At 32.7% G+C, this 26,898-nt stretch overlaps 6 protein-coding genes across 10 annotated transcripts; 4 read left to right on the top strand and 2 right to left on the bottom strand.

Moving 5' to 3' along the window:
- Nucleotides 1-19: 19 nt before the first annotated feature.
- LOC108860057 (pathogenesis-related protein 1A) lies at nt 20-964 on the top strand. Its single transcript, XM_018633964.2, has one exon. It carries the CDS (start codon nt 57-59, stop codon nt 777-779), a length of 723 nt encoding a protein of 240 aa, XP_018489466.1. The 5' UTR covers nt 20-56; the 3' UTR covers nt 780-964.
- Nucleotides 965-2,223: 1,259 nt separating this feature from the next.
- On the top strand, nt 2,224-4,430 carry LOC108860094 (zinc finger CCCH domain-containing protein 1). Of its 3 annotated transcripts, none has more exons than XM_018634006.2 (4): nt 2,224-2,286; nt 2,651-2,768; nt 3,296-4,101; nt 4,198-4,430. In XM_018634006.2, the coding sequence occupies exons 2-4, from the start codon at nt 2,717-2,719 to the stop codon at nt 4,309-4,311; spliced, it is 972 nt and encodes a 323-aa protein (XP_018489508.1). In that variant the 5' UTR covers nt 2,224-2,286; nt 2,651-2,716; the 3' UTR covers nt 4,312-4,430. The 3 variants fall into 3 exon arrangements, with proteins under 3 accessions (XP_018489508.1, XP_056867192.1, XP_056867191.1); XM_057011212.1 differs by lacking the exon at nt 2,224-2,286 and adding an exon at nt 2,290-2,334; XM_057011211.1 differs by lacking the exon at nt 2,224-2,286 and having other exon boundaries at nt 2,498-2,768.
- A 2,407-nt stretch (nt 4,431-6,837) lies between these two features.
- On the top strand, nt 6,838-8,543 carry LOC108859294 (histone H3-like centromeric protein CENH3). Of its 3 annotated transcripts, none has more exons than XR_001950465.2 (9): nt 6,838-6,987; nt 7,091-7,119; nt 7,198-7,243; nt 7,330-7,379; nt 7,467-7,499; nt 7,582-7,694; nt 7,947-8,024; nt 8,119-8,194; nt 8,291-8,543. XR_001950465.2 is itself a non-coding variant. In XM_018633181.2 (9 exons), the coding sequence occupies exons 1-9, from the start codon at nt 6,936-6,938 to the stop codon at nt 8,344-8,346; spliced, it is 537 nt and encodes a 178-aa protein (XP_018488683.1). In that variant the 5' UTR covers nt 6,845-6,935; the 3' UTR covers nt 8,347-8,543. The 3 variants fall into 3 exon arrangements, 2 of the variants coding, with proteins under 2 accessions (XP_018488683.1, XP_018488684.1); XM_018633181.2 differs by having other exon boundaries at nt 6,845-6,987; nt 7,463-7,499; XM_018633182.2 differs by having other exon boundaries at nt 6,847-6,987; nt 7,198-7,225; nt 7,463-7,499.
- Nucleotides 8,544-11,794: 3,251 nt separating this feature from the next.
- Nucleotides 11,795-12,560, top strand: LOC108839207 (MYB-like transcription factor ETC1). Its single transcript, XM_018612017.2, has 3 exons — nt 11,795-11,999; nt 12,120-12,207; nt 12,336-12,560. The coding sequence occupies exons 1-3, from the start codon at nt 11,927-11,929 to the stop codon at nt 12,421-12,423; spliced, it is 249 nt and encodes an 82-aa protein (XP_018467519.1). The 5' UTR covers nt 11,795-11,926; the 3' UTR covers nt 12,424-12,560.
- Nucleotides 12,561-14,817: 2,257 nt separating this feature from the next.
- On the bottom strand, nt 14,818-17,191 carry LOC108834561 (uncharacterized). The gene is made up of 2 exons (XM_057010671.1): nt 15,182-17,191; nt 14,818-15,078 (listed from the first exon to the last, which is right to left on the bottom strand). The coding sequence occupies exons 1-2, from the start codon at nt 17,100-17,102 to the stop codon at nt 14,933-14,935; spliced, it is 2,067 nt and encodes a 688-aa protein (XP_056866651.1). The 5' UTR covers nt 17,103-17,191; the 3' UTR covers nt 14,818-14,932.
- A 5,595-nt stretch (nt 17,192-22,786) lies between these two features.
- Nucleotides 22,787-25,038, bottom strand: LOC108856390 (heavy metal-associated isoprenylated plant protein 39). The gene is made up of 3 exons (XM_018630172.2): nt 24,802-25,038; nt 24,158-24,233; nt 22,787-23,602 (listed from the first exon to the last, which is right to left on the bottom strand). Exons 1-3 carry the CDS (start codon nt 24,805-24,807, stop codon nt 23,109-23,111), a joined length of 576 nt encoding a protein of 191 aa, XP_018485674.1. The 5' UTR covers nt 24,808-25,038; the 3' UTR covers nt 22,787-23,108.
- Between the last annotated feature and the right edge of the window lie 1,860 nt (nt 25,039-26,898).

The raw sequence follows: 26,898 nt of genomic DNA, 5'->3' as shown, positions 1-26,898 counted from the left end.
ACATTTTAAGTAAATTAACTCTCCGGTAAAAAGGTTCCATTTTTCTTTATTGAAAAATGGAGCTTCGTAAGCAGGGATTACGAGCTCCGTTTATCATATTCGTCGCCATTGTGTTATTCCTCTTTCAGTTTTGGGCCGTGACGGGCCAAATTAATAACAGCGAGCCTTCTAAACAGATCTCCGTTAACTCTTCGTCAGGGACAAGTACTCGGTTTCTGTCATCATCACTATCATTTACCGGGAGACGATCCTCGTACAGGTTCTGGTGGAGAAGAAGACGACATCGTAACAAAGTAAACAGAGCGAGTATCCAGTTCCTATACGCACACAACCTCATACGAGCCCGCGTGGGAGAACCACCGCTACAATGGGACGGAAGACTAGCGGCGTACGCGCGTGGGTGGGCGAAACAGCGCGTTGGGGACTGCAGGCTTGTTCACTCCAACGGTCCGTACGGAGAAAACATATTTTGGGCGGGACATAATCACTGGAGGACCATGAACATCGTTAAAGTGTGGGCCGATGAGAACAAGTATTACGACGTGAAGGCTAACACGTGTGAGCCGGGGCAGATGTGTGGACACTACACGCAGATCGTGTGGAGAGATAGCACCAAGGTTGGGTGTGCACGTGTGGATTGTTCAGACGGTGGCCTTTATGCGATTTGTGTTTATAACCCACCGGGAAATTACGAAGGTGAGAACCCGTTTGGAGCTTATGAAGACCAGATTGGTCTTGTCCGGGAGGATCCACCTGCGGTGGTCGTTGATCGGTTTTAACTTGATGGCTTGAAAGCGGAGGAGATGGTATGGTGGTGGCACTGGCAGAATCTATTTTTAGTTGTTTATTTTTCTTTTGCTCTGATTCTTTTTATTTTTTTTTCCGAATAAACTAACTTTGGGTTTATTCAGAAGAATTATCATCTAAAAACTGATTCCATAAACAAAATTATTTACATATTTCATATTGAGCCATTATAGTAAACAAGTGGAAAGTGAAACCAAATGGGAAGAGAACAATTTTTATATAAATATCTCCTAATTTCCTACTTTTTATGGCTGGCTATATTAGAAACTAAAAGCTCCTGAAAAATAATATATCATCATCGCCTTCATCTGGTTCTAAAAATAATAGTTCTGGCTTTTATTTCCTCTTAACTCTTCTGTTAGAGTCCAAATCATTTTGAGACTATCGCAAGCCCCAGCTTCCGGTGAATGACAACGAAATTACCTGAAAACAAAGACATCATCAAGTCCCTATATATGTATGTAACAGTGTATAAAGATTCAATCAAGAAACTAGACTTTTTAGTTTTTATACTGTCCCCTAAGTAAGAAACATCAAGGATCCAAGAGAGGTATTTGTGAGTTTTGCATTTCATTTTTGAGAGAGTTTAAAGCTACGTGTACTTTGGTGCCTCGCCTTCCGTCTTTGTAAAAAAATTGAGTTTGCCAGCTTATCATCTACTATTAACAGCAAAGAGTGCAAATATTCTATCATATTCAGATATTCTTAGAATCAAGTTAGTAGTATGTATGGCTCACAAGACTGTTTCAAACTTCCTACTAATTCGAAAAATATTCCAATCAGAAATCCAAAAGGGTTTTAGTTTTAACCTTGTTTAGCCTTGATCAACAATACTTATAATATAGGCTGTTAATTAATTAGACACGCTATTTTGTATGATTGCATATATAAGGAGAGCTAGTAATTCAAACAAAACACAAGTTCTGATGATTATCACACTTGTGAAGAAAGCGCACGAGGTATTGTCGTCCAGTAATGTTGGCAATGGCACAAGTGCATGCATGGGAAGAAGAAAGAATAAGTGATTAACTTTCAAATTTAAAACTATTAACTTTAAAAGAAAAAAGAGAAGAAACAATTTATATCAAAAATGAATTTTAGTTTAGTTTGATGTTTTTATAATGTTATTTTTTAATTGATAAAAGTATATAAAATATGTTTTGTTGTTGGTTTATTATTTTTCATACAAGACCAAAATCCTAAATAAACTTCAAACGGCCTATTTTTGGAGACGCCTATGCATGGCAAGGATAACAATAAGATTGATTGTTCAAAAGGGGGGTAAATGGCCAACTGGGTAACTAGAAAGGCCATTAAGAATATAAGGCCATCATTATTGGTGGGCAGCCCTTAACTTTTTTTTTTTTTTTTTTTTTTTTTTGTTCATCAAACACTTAAGGGCACATAAGGGCAGCCCTTAGGCCGCCAATTTAGATCAGTGACCCATCTTCAATGAAGCCGACTCTCTTTCTCTCTCAGGTATTCTTCCCGACGTTGTTCACCTGCGGGGTGAAAACTGATAGCTAGGTTACTGTTATATCCTTCTTTCCGGTTTTAATAATATAATATTCTCTACTGTGGTTCATTGGTAGATGCGTTTATCCCAATTTCAGTTTAAGGATTTTTCCAACTTGGGGGGTTTTCTATCTGGATTATAGGTTTGGTTTCTTCATGTTTTCCGTTTATGCTGTGAATGAAATTGGGGAGGTTTTATCAGCACTGGTTATTTGGTGGTATACGAATTTGGAATTGAAAGTGTCCATAGACGAAGATGTTAATAACAGTCGATACATTGTTTGGATCAGTAACAACAAGTAGCTAAAATCTGGTCTTATGCATGCAGGCAAACAATAAGGGGAAAATCTCTCAAGTGGGTGTGATTGTTTGTTTTACATAATCTTAAATAACAATGTCAGATTCTGTGGAAGTATCTCAGCAACAAGAATATCTATCTCAACAAGGTACATCTCCTTTCTTTTCTCTTACTTATGCTAAGAAACTTTGTGTTGCCTCTTTGAGATGTTAGACTGATAGGTACTGGGCTTAGTGGTTGACTTGGCAGTTCGCGCCTGCATAAGAATATAGGAAGAGAAGTCTCTGTTTGAGGGGATGATTCGAAATTCTTAGTTTTACTATCATATTACATAGACCCAGAGCCAGAAGGCTAGACCCGTGCCTTATTAGCAAAGAGGCATTGGCCACAGGCCACACAACATATGAAATTCTAAAGAGCCCCTTAATTTTCAGTATTGGTAATTACCATGAATAATATGTCTTTTCCCTTTTTCTTGAATATTATTTGTTACTCTATGGTAATATTTCCTTTTTTTTTATACTAGTAAGCCTTACTTTTCGTATATATACATACTTAAGCACGGCATTGCATGATACCTTTCGGCTTGCTTCGCTGGTATAGTATTCTTCTTCCCAGTTCCCCCTTGTTAGCTAAAAGAAACCTTTTAATTTACTACTGTTCCCATGTTTTCAGTTTGTACTCTCTTCAAGAAGCCATCAAAGGCTAAAAACATAAGGAAAAGACGGCTTGACGCTGACGAAGAAGAAGAAGACGGCTATTCAAAAAGGGGAAGCTTTGTCTTGAACAACCTTAAGAAAGTTGCTAAACCTGATAGCAAGTTGTTCTTCTCCTCTGGACCATCCACGAGCGAGAGACCTGTCTTCCACTACGATTCATCCAAGGAGATCCAGGTTCAAAACGACAGTAGAGCCACTGCGACTCTTGAAACCGAGACCGACTTCAATCAAGATGCTCGAGCCATCCGTGAGAGAGTCCTTAAACGAGCAGATGAAGCATTGAAAGGGAATAGGAATAATGCTTCGGATGAGAAGTTGTATACTGGAATCCATGGATATACGGATCACAAAGCTGGGTTTAGAAGAGAGCAAACCATCTCCAGCGAGAAAGCTGGAGGCTCACACGGGCCATTAAGAGCTTCTGCTCATATCAGAGTATCAGCTAGGTTCGATTACCAGCCTGATATCTGCAAGGATTACAAAGAAACCGGATACTGTGGATATGGAGATTCTTGCAAGTTCTTGCATGACCGTGGAGATTACAAACCGGGCTGGCAGATAGAGAAAGAGTGGGAAGAAGCCGAGAAACTTAGGAAGAGAAACAAAGCTATGGGAGTTGAAGATGACAATGATGATGATGGCAACAACAGTGAGGAAGATGAAGATGCATTGCCCTTTGTTTGCTTCATTTGCAGAGAGGCTTTCGTTGATCCAGTTGTCACCAAATGCAAGCATTACTTCTGTGAGCATTGCGCTTTAAAGGTATGGTGGTGAATTTATTTAAGTGCCAGTTAATGCATGATTCTGTGTGTTTGGTTTGTGGAAACTAAAGAGTTTTGTGTTATATTAATGATGCAGCATCACACGAAGAACAAGAAGTGCTTTGTGTGTAACCAACCAACTATGGGGATTTTCAATGCAGCACATGAGATGAAGAAGAAAATGGCTGAAAAACGGAGTAAAGCTCAATGATTGTAAAACTTTTATGTCTGATTATCTGTATTCTTTGATTATGTTGTGATGGCTCTTTACATATTGGCTTTGTGTCATCAAACGGTTAATTATAAGGAATTGATCACGTTTTTGAAAAATTATTTAAAAAATTCAATAAATTATAAGGACTGTAAATTAATAAAAAAAATTCCAAATCAAATTAGGCCGATTTAAAATATAACATAAATTTATAAAATAATATGATAATTTAAAAAAAATATTAAGTAAATATATGATCTCATTAAAATTATAAATTAATAATTTATATGTATACATATTTTATAAGACTGTCAATCAACCATTATTTTACCTTTTTAAAGTCACAATAAAATTAGTTTATATTTTCTTAACATTTAATATATTTTAATGAGATTTAGTAAAATTATATCTAAATCTATATTTAAACTCTATGAAATATATTTAATATGCACTAAATAATATAATAAACCAATATAAATGCGAATTTCGAAAATTTAATTAATATATATACACTAAAACTCAAATATTTTTCTTATTTTAGATAAAGATATATGTAAAAGTAGACAAGTCTTAAAAAATAAAGTTTTGTCAATTAATAGTTCTATAAATTAATAAAATGCTATAGTCCTAATTAATTTTAAGAAAGTTTTGTCAATTAAGAAAGTTTTGTCAACAAAATTATCCAATATTGCATTAATTTATAGAGTTTTTACTGTATCTTCTTTTGTCAGCATATATCTAAAATATATTATTTACGATAAGACGAAAAATAAAAATAGTTTACGAAATAAAATTAACTAGATTTTCATCCGCATTTAAAAGTACTATTTGTTTTCTTCATTTATTAACCTAAAAATGATTTACAAATTATCATTATCTTTGTTTTAAATCATAACAATTGAGTTTTTATATATTTTTATCATTTATTTTTTTCTTTAAAATGGGGTATTTGTGTAAAATAAAGTTAATATTATATGTTTGATTTAATAGTATAGATATTGCATTAAAGAACAATATTTTCTCATTATTGAAACGTAATTATGATATTAGTAATAAAGTTTAAACTAAAAATGAGTTTTTGTCATATATGTATAATAGTTCTAACAATCAATCTACACTATTTTTTTATCTTTATTCAATTTACAAATTATTACTATCTTTGAAAGCTTATATATTTATTGTTGAACCATTTTGATAAAATTTGCGTGAGTTTGTAACTTTTTATTTGAAAACAGATAATTTAAAAGTATAATGTTTCTGTTTTGAGAAGTGTTTTCATATCCATATTTTTGTATATAATCATGTCTGGATTTAATGAAAAGTTTGTAAATTAAAAATCTGATAGAATCCGATAAAAACCCAAAAAATCACTATTAATCCGTGATCTGATATCATTGATCCGACAAAATGCAAAATATCTAAAAATATTTATAATTTTTGATTAAATTACTCATATTTAATATTATATAAACTTGTGTGATTCCTTAAAATTTGATGAAATTTTTGTTATGTCATTTAAATAAAAAATAATATAAAAAACTTATTGATATGACAATATTAGTTTATTTACATTATTAATAACATAACATAAATTTGTACTTTTTATTTTATATTTAAAATTTAGATTTATGATAATTGTGTTAGTAATGTTAAATACTTGCTATTGCATATCAATATTACGTAAAATGACAGAATAAATAATATTTTAAATTTTTTTGTGTATATACTCAATTTATTCTATCTTTAAATTATGATACACAAAAGTGATATTCAAATATGTATATGATACATGGTGTAAGATATAGAGTTTTGGTTTGTGTTTAAAATATGCATAATATTTGAATGATCTTTTTTTTTTATACATATATTTAAGAAAATAATATTTGAATATCATTATATTTTGTTAATTTATATTGGATTCATTGTATACGTAGTTCCAGTATTTAAATTTAGAATATTTATATTAAATTTAAGGTTAACATATCTTATAAATATATGTAACTCAAATATTTATTGATCCATTTAGATGTATCTATAAGTCCAAAATCATAAAACTTAAATGACATTAACGAATTTTATTAATCCTTTATAAAAGTAAGAATATTTTTTGGTAAAATTACGATTTTCATTTAAGTATATAAATCAGAAATAATCTTGTTTTAATTGTATCGATTGTTAAATGAAACTCAAAATGATACATTTAATAATTGAACCCGGTCTTTTTCAAAAAAAAAAAAAATTGAACCCGGTTGGAAACAAGGTTAGTGGTTGCCCATTTCCGGTTTTTTGCTGGTTTAATGCGGTTTTAAGGTAGTTTAATTTCCCTTGGATTTATAAAAAACTCAATCCGGTTATATCTCCGGTTTACGGTGGTATCAGTTTCCTTCATCTGCTGAGCAAACCTTCTGAGCGAGATGGGCGTGTTAAAAAGTGAGACCATTCATGGCTTATGAGTTGTGGGAAAGTAGAAGGATTTGAAAATCAAAAAATTTAAGGTGAAGCGGGAAAACAAATTTAACTCCCGCTTTTTTCCACATCCATCCGTTAGTAATCTCTCATTCATCTGTTTCGATACTTTTTTTCATATCTTACGGGTGCGATTCCTAATCCGGCGGCAGTAATCAATGGCGAGAACGAAGCATTTCGCAACCAGAGCACGAGATCGCAATCAACCTAGTTAGTATTACTCTCTCTTGTCTTTTTTTTTCTTTGATTTATTTACCCAGTTTTTTTTCTTATTTTTCTGTTGAAACCCTAAATCTGACATCTGAAATTGTAGATGCGGCGGCGGCGGCAGGTCCTAGTGCGGTACGTTATCTTTTTCTCCGTTTTAGGTTTCGACGCAATCTCGTTACTGTTTTTCTTGACGAATTGAAAAATTTGTAGACACCGACGAGAAGAGGCAGCAGCCAAGGTGAAGAAGCTCAACAGAGTGAATATATTTTCTAATATGTCTCTCTCTAATGATTTGATTGATATCCTTTTCATCTCTCTCTCGTGTGATTTTGACAATTGCAGCAACTCCTACTACAGCTTCTTCACCAGCAACAACCGCCTCCGGTAGAAAAGTAAGTAATATATTTCCATTCACTACTATTTGCTCCTTTTATCAACTTCCTAAACTGCTCTTATCTTTTTTGGTTTTGTGAAGAAAGGGACTAAGCGAACTACACAAGCTATGCCTAAAAGTGAGTGATCGATCATTCTCTCTATTTTGGATTTATCTCTCTCCATTCTTATTGCATTTTGGTTCTTCCGTTGTCTGTGTAGGTTCCAAGAAGAAGACTTTCCGTTACAAGCCTGGAACTGTTGCCCTCAGAGAGATTCGCCATTTCCAGAAGTCCACCAAACTTCTTATCCCTTCTGCTCCTTTCATCCGAGAAGTAACCTTCTCCTCTTTTTCCTCATTATATTACACAAATATGCCAACAGAGTAGTGCCAAAGCTTTCTCCTAGGGATCTCTAGTTATTCATTACAGTGACTGCAAGTGAACCATACCGATATAGAATTCAGAGCAACCATTATGATGTCTTTAGCTTCAATTTACTAATACTGTTACTCTATATCCCAACCATTATGATAAGGAAATGCTCAATGCTAATTGCAACATTGTTGTTCTACCTACCTACCCCAGGTCAGAAGTATCACCCACAACCTTGCCGCTGCCTATGTTACGCGTTGGACTGCTGAAGCTCTTATTGCTCTTCAAGAGGTTACTCCCCCCCCACTTCTTTTTTTTCCTATCTTTCCACTTGATGATCACTAATTAAAACTTATCTTTAATTCTTTTCTTTTGTGGGGTGCAGGCGGCAGAAGATTTCTTAGTTGGCTTGTTCTCTGATGCAATGCTTTGCGCTATCCATGCAAAACGTGTTACTCTAAGTAAGTACTCCCTCCCTCCCACCCAAACATAAAGGAACCCACTTTCTGTCTCCCTTTATATATAGCTCATCCATATCTGCTTCTCTTTCATATCAGTGAGAAAAGATTTTGAGCTTGCACGCCGGCTTGGAGGAAAAGGCAGACCCTTTTGATACAAACTCATCCACTACTACTTCTATTACATTAGCCAACAAAGTTTCGCAGGTTGTATGACATTATTCAGTCCTTATTATGTGTGATCTGATCGAAACTTCCTTTAGAAACATAACTGCCAAACCTTGAGTTTGATTTCAGGTTGTAAAACTTATCTCTCCTTGTTAGTATCTTATCTGATTTTCCTTGGAATTGATAGTTTTCCATTTAAATTTCACTTGAACAAATAAGTGCTTTCGTCTTAGAAATTGCTATGACTAACAGAAGAAAATTATGAGGAAGATTTGTAAAGACATGTGTTTAGAGAGGGCTTAATAAAAAAAAACACTCATCTGCTAGGCTGCCTTGCTAATGGATTCCCAGTTTCAACTTGTTTCAAGGCATATTATAAAGTTTGTAAATATACTTAGCATTTCAAGTTTTATCATTCATATAATGATTTTATTCGAATAGAACATTTGTGATTTCATAGTGTTGTCATGAAACACAAGTTATTCATCACCGTCCGATGTTGCTACTGTCTAATATTGTAACTAAAAAGTTAGAATTTCGAATTTTTAGTTACATTTATTTCAGTCAACTCTTTTTAAAAAAATTTCTTTTGCCATCCTTTTATTGTTTCTCTTCCTTTTTCTAGTCTTGGTCAAGCACTTATTTTAGCATCCATTGTTATTTGTCTCTGTTCATTCATTAAAATTCTGTTCAAAAAATCGGATGCGTCATGAATCATGCCATGGTCCCAACAGATTAACAAAACAAAGCAAAAAAATCCACGCGTCATGTTCAGTTGCAACTGCATAGTTTGCTCAACCCTTTTTTAAAGTCATGTAAATAAAGAATAAATCGAACCAAATACAAAGAAGCATGGAATAACATTGCGATATAAATAATGGGAATATCCACAACGCTATAATTAATTTTCTATTTATATCTAACTAACTTTCAACTCTCCAATTGCTAGTTCTCCTAACATCACTTTTCATTAAATTCAGAATTTAATTCGATAGACTGGAATTCATAAATTACAATATCAAGTGATTCTTCTAATGCATACCAGCAGATAAGGAGGGTTGGAATTGGATTTGTTATTTGCTGAACTTTTTTATTTTCAATTACCATGCACTAATATTGTGTTGTCATGTACTCAACCACTAATGATTTATATATGATGATGTTCATGGATACTGGAGTATTGTTTTCCAGACATCACCGTGCGTAAATTTAAAATTCCCAAAATTCATAACAATTTTTTTAATTGATTGATACTACAATATTACTGCAAAATCATATATCCAACTAAAGAAACATTTTATCCATGGGCCATGGCTAAGTCCTAGCTACCTCAAAACCTTTTCATTTTAAGCTATAGAGGTTAGAAAGTAATAGAAGTGTATTCATGTGTGTAAGAAAAACATACGAAGTAAAATAGTTTGTTACCATTAAGTTGATATGATTTATTATTTTCATGCATATTTATAGTAGCTATTGCGTATGAAGCATCAACTCAGGGCAAGTAGCTAGTAACTCTTATTAATTCTATAAAGCAATTACACACACGACGGAGCAACTGATGTAATGAAACACTAGATCATGACCCGCCCGGTCGGGCGGGTTTTTATTCTTTTACAAATGCAGATTATGCTTTTTTATTGTCAAGTAAACTTTGCTATAAAACTTGTGTTTTGATTTTTTTAGACCGGGCAGTTTTTATTCTTTTGCAAAAGCGGATTGTGTTTTTTTATCGTCACTGTAGAATTTGCTATAAACTTGTGTTTTGGTTGTTTTTGTATATTATGAAGTTAAATGATTGAAAATAATTATTACATAATTTCTCAGTGAATTTTATTATATTGACGTCTAATATATTTTCTGTGATGGTTCAAAACATTTTCAGATATATATTATATTTAAGTTTGGTTTGTTTTCAGGACAAAGTTATAAATATAAAACTATACAAATATTACTATACTATGTAATATATAAAACTATGTTTTTATATTTGTATTAGAAACATAATCAGGACCAACTTAATTCATAAACACCAACTTAATTTAAACACCAATATTTGTAATAAATACCAAATCACGTTATAAGGTCACTGAGATATTATGCATTATTGAAACGACTTGGAGAAAAAGGTTTGCCATAAACGATTTTATTGAAATGAATGTAATACCTGGATATTGCCTAATCTATAATAGATACTAAATCACGTTTCACCAAAATATTAGGCACAATCATAGGAACTGATCACGCAAACTTGGAGAAAGGATTTGAAATAAAATATTTTATTGTTAAGTAAAAATTAGAGGTTTCTGCTATGCATAATATGGGAAACATAGATGTAGATATCAATAATTAACAGAAATATAGGAACTGACAACCGATATACTAAATCTATGATAAATACATAATCAAGCAAGTGATGACTGAGATATTAGGCACAATCACCCAAACTTGGAGAAGGGGATTTTAATAGAATATTTTTTTCTAAGTTAAAATACAGGTTTCTGTTATGAACAGAAATATATGAACTGACATATACATATCGAAATATTGTGTTTGATAAGTTTGAAATGAAAAAAATGACTAACCATGGTAATAACCGAGATGAACATTGGTGAAACATTAAAATTGTAGCATGTATATTGTATTTTTATTCGTTTGGTCTAGTAGACTGGTTGAAAATGATTTTGTGTATATATGACCTTGGGTTATAGACACTAATTAATTGCCTTGGGTTTACGATATATGACCTTGGGTTTACGACGTTAGGACTTTAATGCATATATACTATGTAGTCTTTCAATCTTTTTTGTGATCAAAACTTATCTATGCAATGTATCTTGTTCTCTATACTGATTACATATGATGGTTGGAAAAAAGAATCTAATCACTGCCTAAAGAATCTCAGAGATAACATAAACTTCAACTTCAACAATCCTCATCACAGGCTCGTCTAGTATCATATACTAAATTATGTACCAATGAACGTTTAATAGATAGATGTATAATAGGACGTTTAATAGATAGATGAAGTAGGTTTATTTTTGGTCTAATAAATGAAGTAGGTTTATTATGAAATTGTATAGTTAGTGTATGTTTAATAATATAGATGCTACGGTAGGTTTAATATAAAACTAAATGGATGATGCATTTAATAATATAGATATAAGGTCCAACTTAAAAATCCACCTAGAATAAGTTGTAATGTTTCTGTTTTAATAATATAGATGTTTAATATGATTGGTTCACAACGAAACCCCATCAAGCATTACATTCATACTGGCCTAGTGCTGGCACCCATAAATTGAAAATTAATTAGTGATAACAACATTTAATATTCTTTGGTTTGTTATATATTTACACTTTGAAGGAAATTAATATACAATAGGAGTACATAATAACTTAATGTGGAAACTGACCAAACCGGTCGGTAAAAAATGACATTATAAATAGAGAAGAGGGTCCGTGTTCTTCTCTTCAAAATTCCACCACTCTCTGCTCTACCTTAAACCGTACCACTTGAATTGATATATAAAATCCTTAAGGTAAGATCGCAAACGGTGGTCGTTTCAGATGGATAAGCAGCGTAAGTCGAAGCATCCCAAGACCAATGCTTATGCCACCATAGTTACCTCTTCTTCTGAAGGTATGTGTATGTATCTTTTTTTTTTGCTAAAATATGTGCATGTATCTTAGCCATCTGTAAAACATGTACATCGCCCTATAAATTTCACTTTAGGAAGTTTTGGTTGATGACATGAAACAGAAGTGAGCAGTCTTGAGTGGGAAGAAATAGCAATGACACAAGAAGAAGAGGATTTGATCTGCAGAATGTATAAGCTTGTCGGCGAAAGGTTTTTCATTCATTCTTTCTTCCTTAGCTTATTAGTCTTTCTTTTTTGTTGGGTCATTTTTTTTTAATATGCGAAGTTAACAGGGGATCATTAACTATTAGTTTTTGTTGATGTTGTTGGTTGTGAAGGTGGGATTTAATAGCTGGGAGGATTCCAGGAAGAACAGCACAAGTGATCGAGAGGTTTTGGGTGATGAAGAATCATCGAAGAGCTTGATTACGTTGATTGAGAATTCTATATCATTTTTCTATAATAAGGAAATATATACGTGTATCCTCTAATCGTTGGTAATTCTGCAGTTTTGTTCTTGTATTTGGAGTTGTATCTCGGGATTTCATACTTTTTCTTTTTAATACTTATGTTTCTAAGTTGTCTTAATTAATTAAAATCACGTACGTAATATTTTGTTAAACATAGTAAACTTCCGGTAATTTTAAAGGTAAAAAAGGCATCAACAATTTTTTTTTGTCACGACACTGAAATGAATTAGTTATGTGCAATTTGTATTGAGAAAATATAGAAACAGAAAAATATTTCTCATAAAAAGAGAAAATGAAATGAAATTAAGATTGAGGACTGTATGTTAATATATTGGTTAGTGTGAATAGATTCTGTTTGATAGATCATAAAGACTTCCATTATAGATCAATCATCCGGATTTAATTAGCGTGAATAGATTCTGTTTGATAAAGCATAAATATTACATCCATGGAGCGTATGTGCAGGGCTGGGCAAATAAATCGAACCTGAAAAGCCAAACCGAATCTGATCCGATATAAATGAATCTGAATCGATCCCGACATAAATACCAAATAGATCTTGTTTTATGGTATTTTGGGTTATGGTATTATCCGAACCAAATCTGAATCTAAATGGATATCCGATAGAATCCGAAACATTCAAACTCCCTAATTTTTTTTGTAACAAACATGATCTCAATTCCTAATATATATTCGAAATATATTAAGCTAAATTGAACCTCTAAAATAATTATTTATTATATGAAGATTAGAGATTTTATTACTTGAAAGTTGATGATTGAAGGTGGCTATTGAATCTTGAAATATTTAGATTTAGTTTGGTTTCATTAAACAATCTATCTTATTAAAATATAAACATTACAACTTTTTCTAGGTAGATTTTAAAGTTGGATTTTATGTAATTAATGCTATATTAATCTACTTATTATTAGACATGCCTTTTTATAAATAATTAATAATTAATATCAACCATTACCATAGTTTTCAATTCTTACCTTATTATTATATCAACTACGCATGTTTCCTTATATTGCATATATTTTACTATAAGTTAGATACATCCACTGGCATATTATTCTATAAGATAGATTATTATAATACATTTACTAACATATAATAATATACGACAAATTACTAATAATACAATATATTATATGTAGTCATTAACTTGCATCTATCAATAATAGCAATACTATGAAGACGACTAATTCTATACTTTGAACCTATAAACCATGATATACTAATTTATAACAAAAATGATATTACTGTAACAAATTAGTTTATATAAAAATTATTTATAACAGCAATTTGTTATATAAGATAAATTTAATCAAGACCCAAATCTTTTTTTTTCCTGTTCAGAAAAAAAGAAACCTATGAATATATACCATTAAGTCAGCCAAAAATCTTCCGAATAAATAGTAAATTTCACCAACCTAAAAAAATGAATTAAAAATATAACAAAAGATATTATGTTTAAAATTTAGCTCACTCGGTCGGGTATAAATCTGTTCATTTCAGGTATGAGTTCTTCGAGTTCTCAACATTTGTATCTAAGTATGTATTTTATTTTTTTTTGTCCGGATCGATTTTGTTGGTTCCGGATCATTCTAACTTTTTTATATTATAAATCTTAAATAATATACAACATGTATATAAAATATGTAAATCAAAAGATAAACCCGCGCATGCGCGCGGGTCATGATCTAGTGTTTCTTATTTCATGAGAACTTAATTTTTGTTTTATACTTTCATTTATTTAGTTTTTTTTTATCAATAAATATGTTTATCTTTCGTTTGATTCTGAATGACCACGGTTGATGTTCCTTATTATTTTTGAATCAATTTTACTTATGTTTTGATTATACAAAGATTCAAAGCAGGTATTTTAAAACCGAAGAACCGATTTTACTTATGTTTTGGTTACAAAGTAGGTACAAATCATATATTTTAAATCCGAAAAACCGAATGGGATCCAAACCCGAAAGTACATTTGATTATACCGGTTCTTTGAAGATTTACTAACCCGATCCGAATTCGATAGAACCCGAATCGGTTCCGAACCAAACCTTTAAATAATCCGTATAGGGCTGATTTTGATAAACTCGAAAAATCGAAACTCGATTAGATAAAATCGAAATCCGATTGGGACCCTGAATGCTCAGGCCTACGTATGTGATTGGCATTCCAGCCAGGTTGTTCTGTCCCATCCGTTGCGAGATTGCATTTATGACATATGAAGTGGTCAAATACGTTTTAGTAGTTTCATTTTTTGAATATCATTAAGTTACTGACTGATATGAGCCTATTTGTAGGAACTTCAGATAAAGGATTGTTGTTTCAAAGCATTTATATTTACTGAACTGTGTGTGTATTTATGTCACAAGTCTTAGTATTCTTATACAGCATGTTGAACTTTGCTAATGAATATATTTTTCTTGTGTGTGTGTGTGTGCGCACAAAGACTAGGAAAGCTCAGAGTCAGAGACATGACCGGAGCTTGATCGCCGTATCTTTGGACTCATCACTATCAGTTGACTCTCAGAGTGCGTTCTCATACTTTGCCCACATGGGCTCAATGGGGGATGCCTTGATCTTACTCTAGGAGTTCCTAAACACACAATAACAAAGAAAAAGCAATGTTGACACAAAATTTCTTTATGTAACGAATTTCAAATATATGTATATATAATAATTATATTGACTGCTCACACCTGTCTTTTGAATTGGTCTCAGGCCAGAAGCTCTCTTCATAAGCTTTGAAACATGCTTCTTCTTGGTCATACCCATATCATTTGAGAATGAAAGCTTCCTTTCCTTGTCAGATGACACCTGCTCGTCTGATCCACCCCCACCCTCATCCTCACTACACGAAGCCCATTCACTACCCGATTCCGATGTCTCTCGGAGATTGTTTTTCTTACAAGTCTTTGCATGTTCCACCACCCTATATGCAAACATCTGAAAAGGAACCTGTTCAACTCGAACTAACTCTTTTGTTTTTTCCCATGAGAGCTTCTTCATCAGCTTAGTCTCTATCTCACAGTAATCCACAGGAGGAGAGACAAGCGTGTCTTGTTGACATTCCGGGTTCAAAGCTAAAAACCTTTTGATGTATCTCAGAACTCTACTTATCGACGAGAAAGATGGACGCTGGTTCGGATCAGCATGCCAGCATCTTTTCGTCAGGTTTGTTATGAATTTAGGTGAATGAAACGGGAAAAGCGGTCTCTCCCCAGCTCTAATGTTTCTACTCATTTTATCTCCTTGCAAGTGGCTATCCTCAAACGGTACTTTACCCGTTAGAAGCTCAAAGCAAACCATTCCGAAGCTGTACACATCAGATTTCTCAGTGTACTTATGGCTGCTTTCGCCCTGTTCCTGCTCCTCTAGCACTTCAGGGGAATACCATATGAATGGAAAACTCTCATCATTCGAAGAAGCACTTTTAAAGAAGCCCTTGTCCTTGACAGAAGTCAACCCAAACCCACAAATCTTGCCGTGTAGATAATACCCATCTCCGGTTTGGTTACTCCTTCTTGGTTTGACAAGAATGTTAGATGGATTCAACTCTCCGTGGTACACTCTCTTGGAGTGAAGATATTCCATGCCACGAGCTATCTGGAGCATCAGATCAACCGCGACAGGTAGGGAGAGAGGGTTCTTCTTCCTCGGACCACACACCTCTTTGACGTGCGTCCCAAGGCTTTTACTCATCAGTTCCATAACTAGGAAACACTCTTTCTTCTCCTCGTCAGCGAATCCACAAAGGTAATACACAATGTTTGGGTGTGAAAGAGATAGCAATGAAGTGACCTGAGGAAGCAAAGCATCGATGTCCCCAAAGAAATGCCTAAGCGCAAAGGTTTCACCTAACCATGTAATCTCCTTGTACTGACTTCCATTGCCTAATCTCTTTCTCACTTGGTAATCTTTCGAGCCGACCAGAATAGAAGATGGAAACAGGCCAGGACTCTCGTTATCATTCTTCAGAAGGAACTCAGCTATCTTCCTGTCTTGTTTGCTTGAACCGGAACGCCTTTTCTTCTCCTGAAGCTCCTTCGTGAGAATCCACATGTCCTCTCTCCAAGCACTCTCGTACCGGCTGCACAAGTCCTCGGTCACCAAATACTCTCTCCCGAACTTCCATGTAAACATCTGAGAGTCGTTCCATTGCTTCATATACTTGTTCGAATGCACCAACCTCTTCTTGTTCATCTCCTGTTCGTCCCACCCTGAAACCTCGCTCGCCATCTCTATAGCCTCGATGATGATGGGTACGCAAGAGAGCACGTTATGCACGTGAAGCTCGGTGCAATCTTTGTTGTGTTGTAAGAAAACAGCTTTAGCCCAAAACCCTAGTTTAGGCTCTAGAGAGAATCTAACGTAAGCCTCCCCTTCTCGTACCACGCTTAGAAGCTCCCTCAAGGGCTGTTCTAGAATCTTCCACTTGGCCGTGTTCTTCTCTCCGAAACGTAGGTTCGATCTCATGGATTCGGAAACTGAATCGTACGTGGCGGTGAAGAGGTCGAGTAATAGAGTGCATTGACGCTGGTTGATATGAATGTTGTCCTTGAACACCATTAACGCTCTTATGCTTCCTAATACCTCTCCTATCTCTCGAAGTTGTTCCATTTTGCATCCCTTCAATGGAATTAAAACTTTTAGTACAAAACCTCTTTGAGATTTTAGACACAAACTAGTTGGTTGATTGACAAAAGAAAAAAAAATGATAACTATATGTATTTTTGGCAATTATTATTTGTTTGATTTACTTAAATCGGTTTGTTAACAAACGCGCATTACAGCTTTATCTTCATCCACACGAAGCACATTGAAGACCAATTTAGAACTTTAACCAAACAAAAGGAAAAAAACGATTTGGTTCTTTAAATGGCAAAAACATTACACAGGCTACCAACTAACGGTCACATGTATGCGTGTATAACAAAAGGATTATATATTTGTAACTAGAAATATAGCTGAATAAATAGTATTTGATTTTTGACAAAAAAAGTATTTGATTACTTAAATTAGAACATTAGATATAAATCAAACGTCCCTCGTATAGTTCTCATGGTTTTGAGATTTGTTTTTGGATTTTTAACAATAAATATCCCAAATTAAGTTTATTTCGAACAAAAACTCTAAATATTTAACGTAAAACCTTCAAACTCATTTTATTTAAAAAAAATAGACCCTCTATCTACAGTACATAATAAATAAACCGGTGCTATCATTAAATCTTTAATTTAGGAGTTTTTAACTTAATCTTAGGGGATTTTGCATTAAAAATCACAAAATTTAAAAAATTATGCAAAAATTTAATAACTCATGTTTATAAACTAGCACTTAAAAACTAATAAATGAGTTAGATTTGCTTTCAAATACACACTACATATGTATAATTTTTATATTTTTGGATCTGAACCAAACCTAATGTCGTAAGTATAAGTAAGCAAGCAAAGATTAATAAATACTCCCGAAATCCAAAACAAATTAGTTCTTAAGACGAACTTGTGAAATTTCTCTCGGTCCAACCTGTAAAAGAAAATAAATAAAAGGGTGGGTAATAGGTATGAGATGATAACTCGCAAGTCAATGAACTAAGATTTAACACACTGAATAAATATAATTTAACATTCATATATAACAAATACGACACCTATAGAAGATTGAAGTAGGGATTCATGCCCACACACAACGACCTGTAGGTTAATCGCTATCTTCTTTTCCTTTCATGGTCTTCTTGGTAGGGGCGAATCTACCCTTATAGCATGGGTGCAGCTGCCCCCAGTAAAATGTACAATTTAGTTAAAATACATAGAGATTGCTCAAGATTCTGTAGCCTAGGTGGCTAAAACTCTTCCCATGCCCCCACTGTTCCCGGGTTCGAATCCCTTGCTGCCCCCTTTAACCTGTTTTTTTTTAACTTTTTATGTTTTTATGCTTCCATTTAAATTTTTTTCTAGATTCGCCACTGCTTCTTGGTGGCATTTTGAATGACATGCACTGACGATATCCAACATTTTCGTTTCTTGTCTTTCACTATGACATTTCATTTTAATTTATTTGTCTTATATTTTTGGGAGTATAGGCTTAAACCACTTCATATATTTATAATAAGAGATCAGTTCGATTTGGATTAAAAAGCATGTATTTTTTTTAAAATATCAAATTGTATTGCATTTAGTGTTGAAATTTTGAGCAAATCTAAATCATCTATTTGCATAGCTTATTTGAAGTACTAATTTTGTAAATTAAGATTTTTTCATAATTCTTTTAAGGAATTTTAGTAAAATGTCACATATTTATTGTGTTATTACTATAATAGTTCATATTTTAAAGAAACTATTATAATGTTTTCTCATTGAATTTGCATTTTACATAGTTATAACAAAAACTGAATTATAAGGTGCCCTTAGGAAATTAACATTTTCCTATTAATAAAAGAGGGTCTAGATTTTTGTATTTTCGTTTGGCTAATGTTTTAGAAAAGTAATTACAAAAGCTTATGAGTTAGTATAGTAATTGTATGTATGATCTGAGTTATTATATGAAATTTCTCTTTTTATCTTTTTAAAAAAAATATTTTAATGCAAAAACCTCTGAGCTAAGTTTGGTTATGGTAAAAATTTCTAAGCTGTAGATTACCAATAACTCTAGATTTTTCTACCAGTACTGTAGTTAGAGAGTTTAATTCCTTAAATAAAATGGATTAGGTTTAAGGTATTTTACGTTAAATACTTAATTTAAGTTTTACGTTAAATACTTAAGTTAAGGTTTTTTATCCAAAATAAACTTAGTTACGGGTTTTATTGTTAAAATTCATTTTAAAGCCTTTTGAGTCCTAAGCAATCCACACAGTTTCTTAGACTGGTTATTACTCCCTCCGTTTTTATATATAAGTAGTTTTGAGATTTTTAGTTTGTTTCATAATATAAGTTGTTTCCAAAGTCCAATCTAAAAAGTAATATAATAAAATAATATTTAAATAAATATTTAAAAATAATGTTAAAAGTGTTATTCGAGATTATACTTGGTCTTTTGTTGTTTCAGTTTATGCTTGTCCCCATTGAATTCTTGTAATTCAGATGGCTTTTGGCTCCAGAGGATACTCATGTTCATGTTGGCTTTGTGTGTCTATGTATGTATCTCAAAACTGCATCCCACCTCTGTGTTCCTTTTAAGTTAATGAAGTTTCCAGTGTGGAAAAAGAGTGTTATTTGTGATTGGTTCTTTGCTTCCTTTAATCAAATGTTAAAACTATGTATTTTTCTGGATATTTGTTATTTTAAACAAAACTACTTACAATCGAAAACAGAGGGAGTATTATAAAATTATAGAAGAGCTGTACAGAAAGATTTGACTAATATGGGTTAGGCTCGTAAATAGATCAAAATCCAGGCCATGAAAGCAAGCTCGCTCATCAAAGTAGAAGTTTTCAGAAACTTTTTCAATCATGTCGTCACAGCTGCTAAATAACTATTATAAAAAGCTACCATGTTCTCCATTTAATATCACTCTACAATGGAAACCTCTGCTGCTGCATCAGATTTCAGATTTCAAATCTTTCAGTACATGATTTGTACAAACATTTGTAGAAGAGTTGGACAAACATTTCAAAAAACACTTTGGATGCCCTTTTCAGCACAGAAGATGTCATAACAAAAGCTGTTAAGTTGAGTCTCAACATAGCTATTTCAGATAACGGCTACGCAAAGCCATGGTTGTGTGTATAACTTTTGAAAAGTCTGCCAAACTATCTCTAGACATTTCAGAGACTGATTTGACCGCGAGAGAAGTACTGAACATGATGTTGGTAATATAGTATTGAGACAGTCTGAAAGAAATTGCTGCCGCATCACATTATTCAATTGTCAAACTCTTCAACTGTGTTTATCCCATAGTTAAAGGAGTGTATGCTTCAAACCATTGGTCATCTGGAGAGAGCTCACTCGATCGCTCTAGTATAATTATCAAGTTCTATAACCTCCATATACTACTGCGCTTGAGTGGTTTGAAGTATGAGTCTTTATAACAAGAGTTTGACGTGGACAAGACGCATAAGTCATTATATCAAAATTTCTATTTTAATTTATGTTCTTAAGAAACTTTATATTATCTAACCAGTTTGTAATATTTTAGACTTTTGCATTTTAAGACAATTTATTATCAGATGTTGTTTATGTGGTGAAATAGCCTTCTTAATTATGATACTAGTTATGATTGTTATGTCTAATTTGATTTTTGATCCAGTTTAGCGGTTACTTTAATTTTACAAACTTAGTTGGTTAATATTTCTATGTTAAATAGACTGAGGGAATTGGCTTGTTAGTTTAATTAATGTTAGTTTCTTTATTCTACTATGGAATATTCCAATATCCACAGTAAATGTAAAAACATGGAGTTATTCTTTAGTTTTCTTTAAGTTTTAGCCTTTTGATTAATTTACCAATAGAGTCCCCTCGATTGCGCTGGTATAATTATCAATTTCTATAACTCCATATACTACTGAGCTTGAGTGGTTTGAAGAATGAGTCACTATAACAAGAGTTTGATGTGGACAAGACGCAAAAGTCATTATATCAAAATTTATATCTTAATTTATGGTCTTAAGAAACTTTATATTATCTAACCAGTTTGTAATATTTTTGGACTTTTGCATTTTAAGAAAATTTATTATCAGATGTTGTTTATGGGGTGAAATAACCTTCTTAATTATGATACTAGTTATGATTGTTATGTCTAATTTGATCTTTGATCCAGTATAGCGGTTACTCTAGTTTTACAATCTTAATTGGTTAATATTTCTATATTTAGAAAAAAAATTGTTTCTAAAAGTTTTATATTTCACTTTCTCAATGTATGTAATAATGAAAAATTATAAATTTTAAAAACATTAATTTTGTTTTGTGTTTATTGAATTTTTATTGGTTAAAATCATACTAGAAAATAATTAAACATAGAAATTAATGTATTATTATCCAAATTTTATATGTTTTTTAATAAATGTGAAAACTGTAAAATATACATTATTTTGAAATAGAGGAAGTAATATTAACTAACAATTTTAGTAGTTAATTAGTTGGGGTGGCTGCCCCTTCCTGCCCAAGATAGCTCTGCCTCTGCTAGTATTAAATGGTATAGTATCCTGTATCCTAGTGGTGCAGGTGCGTACTATTTGTTATGTTGTTAGGTTTTTAACTTATGTATGTAATAAATGAAATATTATCTATTAAAAAACTATAGGAGTATTATAATTGGGATATGTATTAGTTGTGGGAGTTTGATATGTACGTAATGGAGGATCAGTTAAGCTTTAATTTTTTGAACATCTGGATTAGTTAAGCTAATTAATTATTCGATTTTTCTAGAACCATTTTGTTGTTCGCCCCATACGTCACACATGCATGCCACCATGCCTATCTTTTCTCATTAATGTACTAAATGTTGAACATTCTATTACGGATAATATAATATATAACTAGTTATGTATGTTAACTGAATTCTTTTAAAATATAACTTGCCTTGGCCAACCAATATATGGTGGGTGGTGAAAACATGGAAAACACTCTCAAGATCAAGCCCGTCTAAGCAACTATATAGACAAGCTGGTTCGGAACTCTTCGCGGCTCTGGAAATGGAAGATTGACAAATCCTTGCGGATTTGGTTTGCAAATAGATGAGATGATCTAGAAGTTTTTTTCAAGTCTAAGTTAGAAATCTCACCTTAAACAAAGTTGAATCTTTTGAAAAAACGTGTTAGTTGAATAAATTTAACACATTCAAAGAAAATACTTTCAGCTTTGTCTTTGATTAAAGAGTTTTCCATGAATTAATAAAACTGATAAAGTTTACAAGGGATCAAATAAGAACCACATTCTTTCTTTCCTTCTTCTTTCTTTGTCGCTTCTCCTTCCTTTATATTTCTTTGTAAGGAAGGAAATTTTGTTGGAGCAAAATTTACCTTTATGAAAATAAATTATTTTATAAGAAAATATAAATTTGCCTTGTTGATGTTCTTAGCTATTACTTCTCACTATATATATCAGATTATTTGTATGCTAGTAACACTTGGTAGGTATTAGGTAATAAAGTGGTGTAGATATGGCGCGCTTTGGACCGGTTCTTGGTTGATATTGACACCGTACACCAGTTCTACAGTAAAGAATTACTATTCTAAGTTTTTTTCTTGGTAACAATCAAAATGCAGACTCATACAAATTTTTGCAATATTGTTATTCCATACGAAATGATTGCGGACTGTGAAACGTGTTTCACAAACAACAACAAAATAATTAAGTACACTTCAAAACAGTTATAGGAAGAATAAAATTACTAACGCATATATAGTTTACACCATCCAATGTACAAAAAGCTCCCTTCAACTTTCAAACAAACAAATAGAAATCCTAGTATTATCTGGATGACGATAGACACAAAACATATCATCGAAATCGGTTTAAGGAAATAAACTTTCCCCTCATTATCAGGAAAAATAAACATATCCGATCCAATCCGAATGATATATCTTAGACGACTAAGATATATGCTGCTCTGGTTCTTATTCTTCTTCCTCATTATAGATCTGTCCATCTCTTTCGCAATTTTACACTTATATTATCATACATGTTTTTTTCAACATATAACGCAAGCGTTAGGGTTCTCTTCCATGCTTGGGGCGTAGTAATACGTTGTTAGATGAGGATTGTATGCTTTGTACGCCTTTACAAGCTCCAACACATGATCCGGTGGTGGAGGTTGTGGCTGTGGCTGAGGCTGAGGCTGAGGCTGAGGCTGAGGCTGAGGCTGCGGTTGTGGTTGTGGTTGATCTTTCTTCTCTCCTTCCTTCTTATCGCCGCCTTCTTTCTTCTCCTCTTCCTTCTTTGGCGCTTCTCCTTCCTTTTTCCCTTCTTCCTTTGGAGCTTCCCCTTCTTTCTTCGGCGGCTCGCCACCACCTTCCTTCTTTGGCTCTTCCTTCTTCTCCTTTTCCGGCTCTTTTGCAGGTCCAACTAGTAAGATATCTGTCATCGGCCAATACTTTCTTAGCTTACTTACTACATTTACCGGATCCACGCTTCCGATCACAGTTAGTTTCTTCTCCTTCATATCCATTGTAATCGAATCGATTCCTATAAAAATAGAAACAAGATTCGAAGTTGTAATTCTTTTTTCTCTTATAGACGCTGAAGTTTTTTTCCCTATCGATATAAGTAACCGCATTTTAGAAACAATAACAATAAGGAAATTTAAACACTGTTGATTAAACGTACAGAAAAAATCTTCGACTTTATCTTTTTAATCTTGTTTGATGGGCACGTATTTCAAAGAAGCTATAGTGGCCCTAAATGTGATTTTATTCCAAATGAATAAAACAATGAATTTCACAAATAAACAATAATTGAAATATGGTGCAATCTTTTACCGTACCATCATTGTTCCAAAAGAGAGACACCACTGTCAGAACAGCTCGTGATTGATGAAAATAAAATTTTAAACATTTTTCCCTTGTTTATCTACGTGTGTACCCCCACCAACCAAATCAGAAACAAACCGGAACAAGTAGACCGAGAATTCATGGTTAAATAGTTGGTCTAGTTACATAGAAGTGAGAACTATTTTGAGAACTGTAATGTGTACCCTTAAAAAATTATTTTCTGAGAAAAAAGTCTGATGAAGATGATTACCTGGGAGAGTAGAAACTGTTTTAAGGGCCTTATGTTTTGCCTTATCATCATGCAGATCCAACTTTAATACAATTTTCTGGTAATATATCACACAAAGACAAAACAATTTGTGTGGGAGTCAGGGAGATAAATAGTTAAAGCCTTAGGGGACTAAAAAGCATTTTTTCTTTGAAAAAAAATATAGAGATGTGTGGTCTTCGTATACACACAGTGACATGCATGTGTATGTATGTGAACATAATCGAGAAACGAGACTTTTGCAAAAGCAGAGCATGCTTTTATTATGGATTTTCATTTTATTTTGTTTTTTTCTGTAATTAATAGCATCTTAGCAAACTAGACAACCAAGGATAAAATAATAAGATTGGTGGTAATTTGGAGGTAGTTCTTTTGTAATCTCCCGAATAAGCAGATCACATGTAAAAGTGATACATACTGCGAGTGAGAAGGCGGAAAAGTAAAGCAAAAAAAGGAATAAGATTTATTTATACAGTAAATAGCGAATAATCAGAGAAAAGCTTTGTTACTTTAAGATTTCAAGATGAGACAACGAATATAAACTCATTATTCTCTCATAAAAATTCGAATCCTATGAATCAAATCTTGCTCATAGGTGTAGAGAAAGAGAGGGATGTATGTAGTACCTTCATTGCACAGAGGGGGAGAGATGCAAAAGAAGATTGTCTATGAGATTTAAGAGAGAAAACTGAGAATGAAATAATTAGAAGCTTTTGAAGACGATAAGAGATTGGACACTGATCGTTTTTTTAAAGCTCAGAATCCTCAGATATTGACAAATAGTGGAGATTAAGAGAGAAAGAAAGATGCATGCGAGAGTCTCTCAAGTCTCAACTATAATGAATGAATGAATGGTACGAGAGGGAGGGACTGATAGATCTCCTTCTTTGTTTTTATCATCCATGCGCGTGAGATAAGGTAAGGCGCATGTTGTGATTACGTCTGCAAGTGCTAACCAGCGTCATCTTACTTTCCATCCTTTGGTCTGTGTTGTTTCCTTTTTCTGACCCTTTGAAATCTATCTCTCACCTTATCCACGTCATTTTTACTTTAAATACCGATTCCTAACTCAATTTGAAATATATGCATGCTATTATTTATTTTATTTTTTCAAAAAGAATTTCCATTAATATTTTTTAAATTACAACAGGAATTACTAAAATAAAAAGCCCTATAATCTCAAAAGATTTTTGTTTTCTTTTAAGACGAGAATAAGTTTGTCTTTTTTATAAAAATGGTACCGAGAGTCAAGTTTGAACACCTCTTTCTAGTAAGGTTATTGCTTGTTTCCTCAGGTGGTTTTAAACTTTATTTTGGGTTTCTCGGTAAAATGCAATGAAGAAGAAGGAAAACAACTCCATTAACAATGTATATATTTCACTTAAATTGTCAGAATTCCTTTTGAGTTTATGTATAGAACTACAATTCTATGATTGATTATTTGTTTATTTTTAGGTTTTATACAATTCTACAATTCTATGATTGATTATTTCTTTCTTGGGTTTTATATATTTTGTAGTGATCTAATAATAATTGAGTCTTCACCAGAGATATCAAAAAAAAAAAAAAAAAATAATAATAATTGAGTCTTCACTATACAACCATCACTTTCCCAACTCACACGAATATTATTTCATAAGACAAATAACATTCCCACAGCCATAATTATAATAAAATTAAATAATATAGAAAATACCTGTGTAGTGGAAAACAGCTCAGATTCCACGTATTTGCCACGTAGATATATGTGTACAGGTAGAGGTTTTTATGTTTTTATAAAACTCTTAACAAAAAATAGTATAGGTGCGCGTGAGCACACGCAGTAACTGCGAACATAGGAACGAGACGTGATGAGATTTGTAGTTTGGGCCACATAGAGTGCAATGTGGGCCCTGCTACTCTGATGTTCTAGACATTTTTTTGTCATAAGTCTATTTATTACTTTAAAAAGGCGGCTTCTATTAAATTCAAGTGACTCTAAATTCAACATCCCGTCGGTTCTTCCTTCTTCGGCTTCTTATTTGGACCGTTGATCGTCGGGTACAATAGTTTGACTATTAAGTATTAAAACACAATTTGACGCACATTGTTATTATTTTATGGCAAACTTTATACAAAACTATAGTTCTACAAAAAGAAAACACTTTGCTGACCAGATTAATATGGTGTTTTAATGGTTTGAATAGTGTAGTTATCAGCCGCTTGTAATGAGTTTGCTTGTTTTTGACATCAACATCACGTACACGACGTTAAAACTCTTTGGTTAAGTTTTAGTTTACTCCTTCAAAATCCCTTTTGACAACCTTAGATAAAGGAGAATATAGGATTATTTACTAAACATAAAAAAAATAAACAACGATTTTAATCAGCGCCGTAGCGGAAATTACTTAACTGACAAATTAAGACACACGGATGTAAGATTTTCTTTTTTTTTCATTATACATTTAAAAGATAGTTATTTTCACTATATGAACATAATCCTTCTTTTCATTTTGGCTTAGGTCATTCAAATTTTTAACCATGTTTAGACTGGTGCTGATCTTAGTTTGAGAACATAGTTGTAGACTATAGAAAATAAGCACAGGCAAATTATCTTAGCAAAAAGAAAAAAGCATAAACAAATCATACTATCAGTAGTTAATTAACATTGTCTAAGAGCATCTCCAACTATGACACCAAATTTGGTATTGAAATTACACCAAATTTGGTGTTTTGATGTCAAT

This window comes from Raphanus sativus, chromosome 5, assembly GCF_000801105.2.
Source record: "Raphanus sativus cultivar WK10039 chromosome 5, ASM80110v3, whole genome shotgun sequence".
Taxonomy (NCBI): Eukaryota; Viridiplantae; Streptophyta; class Magnoliopsida; order Brassicales; family Brassicaceae; genus Raphanus; species Raphanus sativus.
The sequence above is the reverse complement of the archived record's forward strand: the minus strand, read 5'-3'. Positions and strand labels throughout refer to the sequence as shown.

Coding starts and splice junctions, on each gene's coding strand:
- LOC108860057 (XM_018633964.2), top strand. CDS start 57: ATGGAGCTTCGTAAGCAGGGATTACGAGCTCCGTTTATCATATTCGTC.
- LOC108860094 (XM_018634006.2), top strand. CDS start 2,717: ATGTCAGATTCTGTGGAAGTATCTCAGCAACAAGAATATCTATCTCAA. Junction 2,769..3,295: donor AGAATATCTATCTCAACAAG/GTACATCTCCTT, acceptor CCATGTTTTCAG/TTTGTACTCTCTTCAAGAAG. Junction 4,102..4,197: donor GTGAGCATTGCGCTTTAAAG/GTATGGTGGTGA, acceptor TTAATGATGCAG/CATCACACGAAGAACAAGAA.
- LOC108859294 (XM_018633181.2), top strand. CDS start 6,936: ATGGCGAGAACGAAGCATTTCGCAACCAGAGCACGAGATCGCAATCAA. Junction 7,120..7,197: donor CGGCGGCAGGTCCTAGTGCG/GTACGTTATCTT, acceptor AAAAATTTGTAG/ACACCGACGAGAAGAGGCAG. Junction 7,244..7,329: donor AGGTGAAGAAGCTCAACAGA/GTGAATATATTT, acceptor TGACAATTGCAG/CAACTCCTACTACAGCTTCT.
- LOC108839207 (XM_018612017.2), top strand. CDS start 11,927: ATGGATAAGCAGCGTAAGTCGAAGCATCCCAAGACCAATGCTTATGCC. Junction 12,000..12,119: donor AGTTACCTCTTCTTCTGAAG/GTATGTGTATGT, acceptor GACATGAAACAG/AAGTGAGCAGTCTTGAGTGG. Junction 12,208..12,335: donor TATAAGCTTGTCGGCGAAAG/GTTTTTCATTCA, acceptor TTGGTTGTGAAG/GTGGGATTTAATAGCTGGGA.
- LOC108834561 (XM_057010671.1), bottom strand. CDS start 17,102: ATGGAACAACTTCGAGAGATAGGAGAGGTATTAGGAAGCATAAGAGCG. Junction 15,079..15,181: donor GAGACCAATTCAAAAGACAG/GTGTGAGCAGTC, acceptor TTGTGTGTTTAG/GAACTCCTAGAGTAAGATCA.
- LOC108856390 (XM_018630172.2), bottom strand. Junction 23,603..24,157: donor AACAGTTTCTACTCTCCCAG/GTAATCATCTTC, acceptor CTATTTTTATAG/GAATCGATTCGATTACAATG.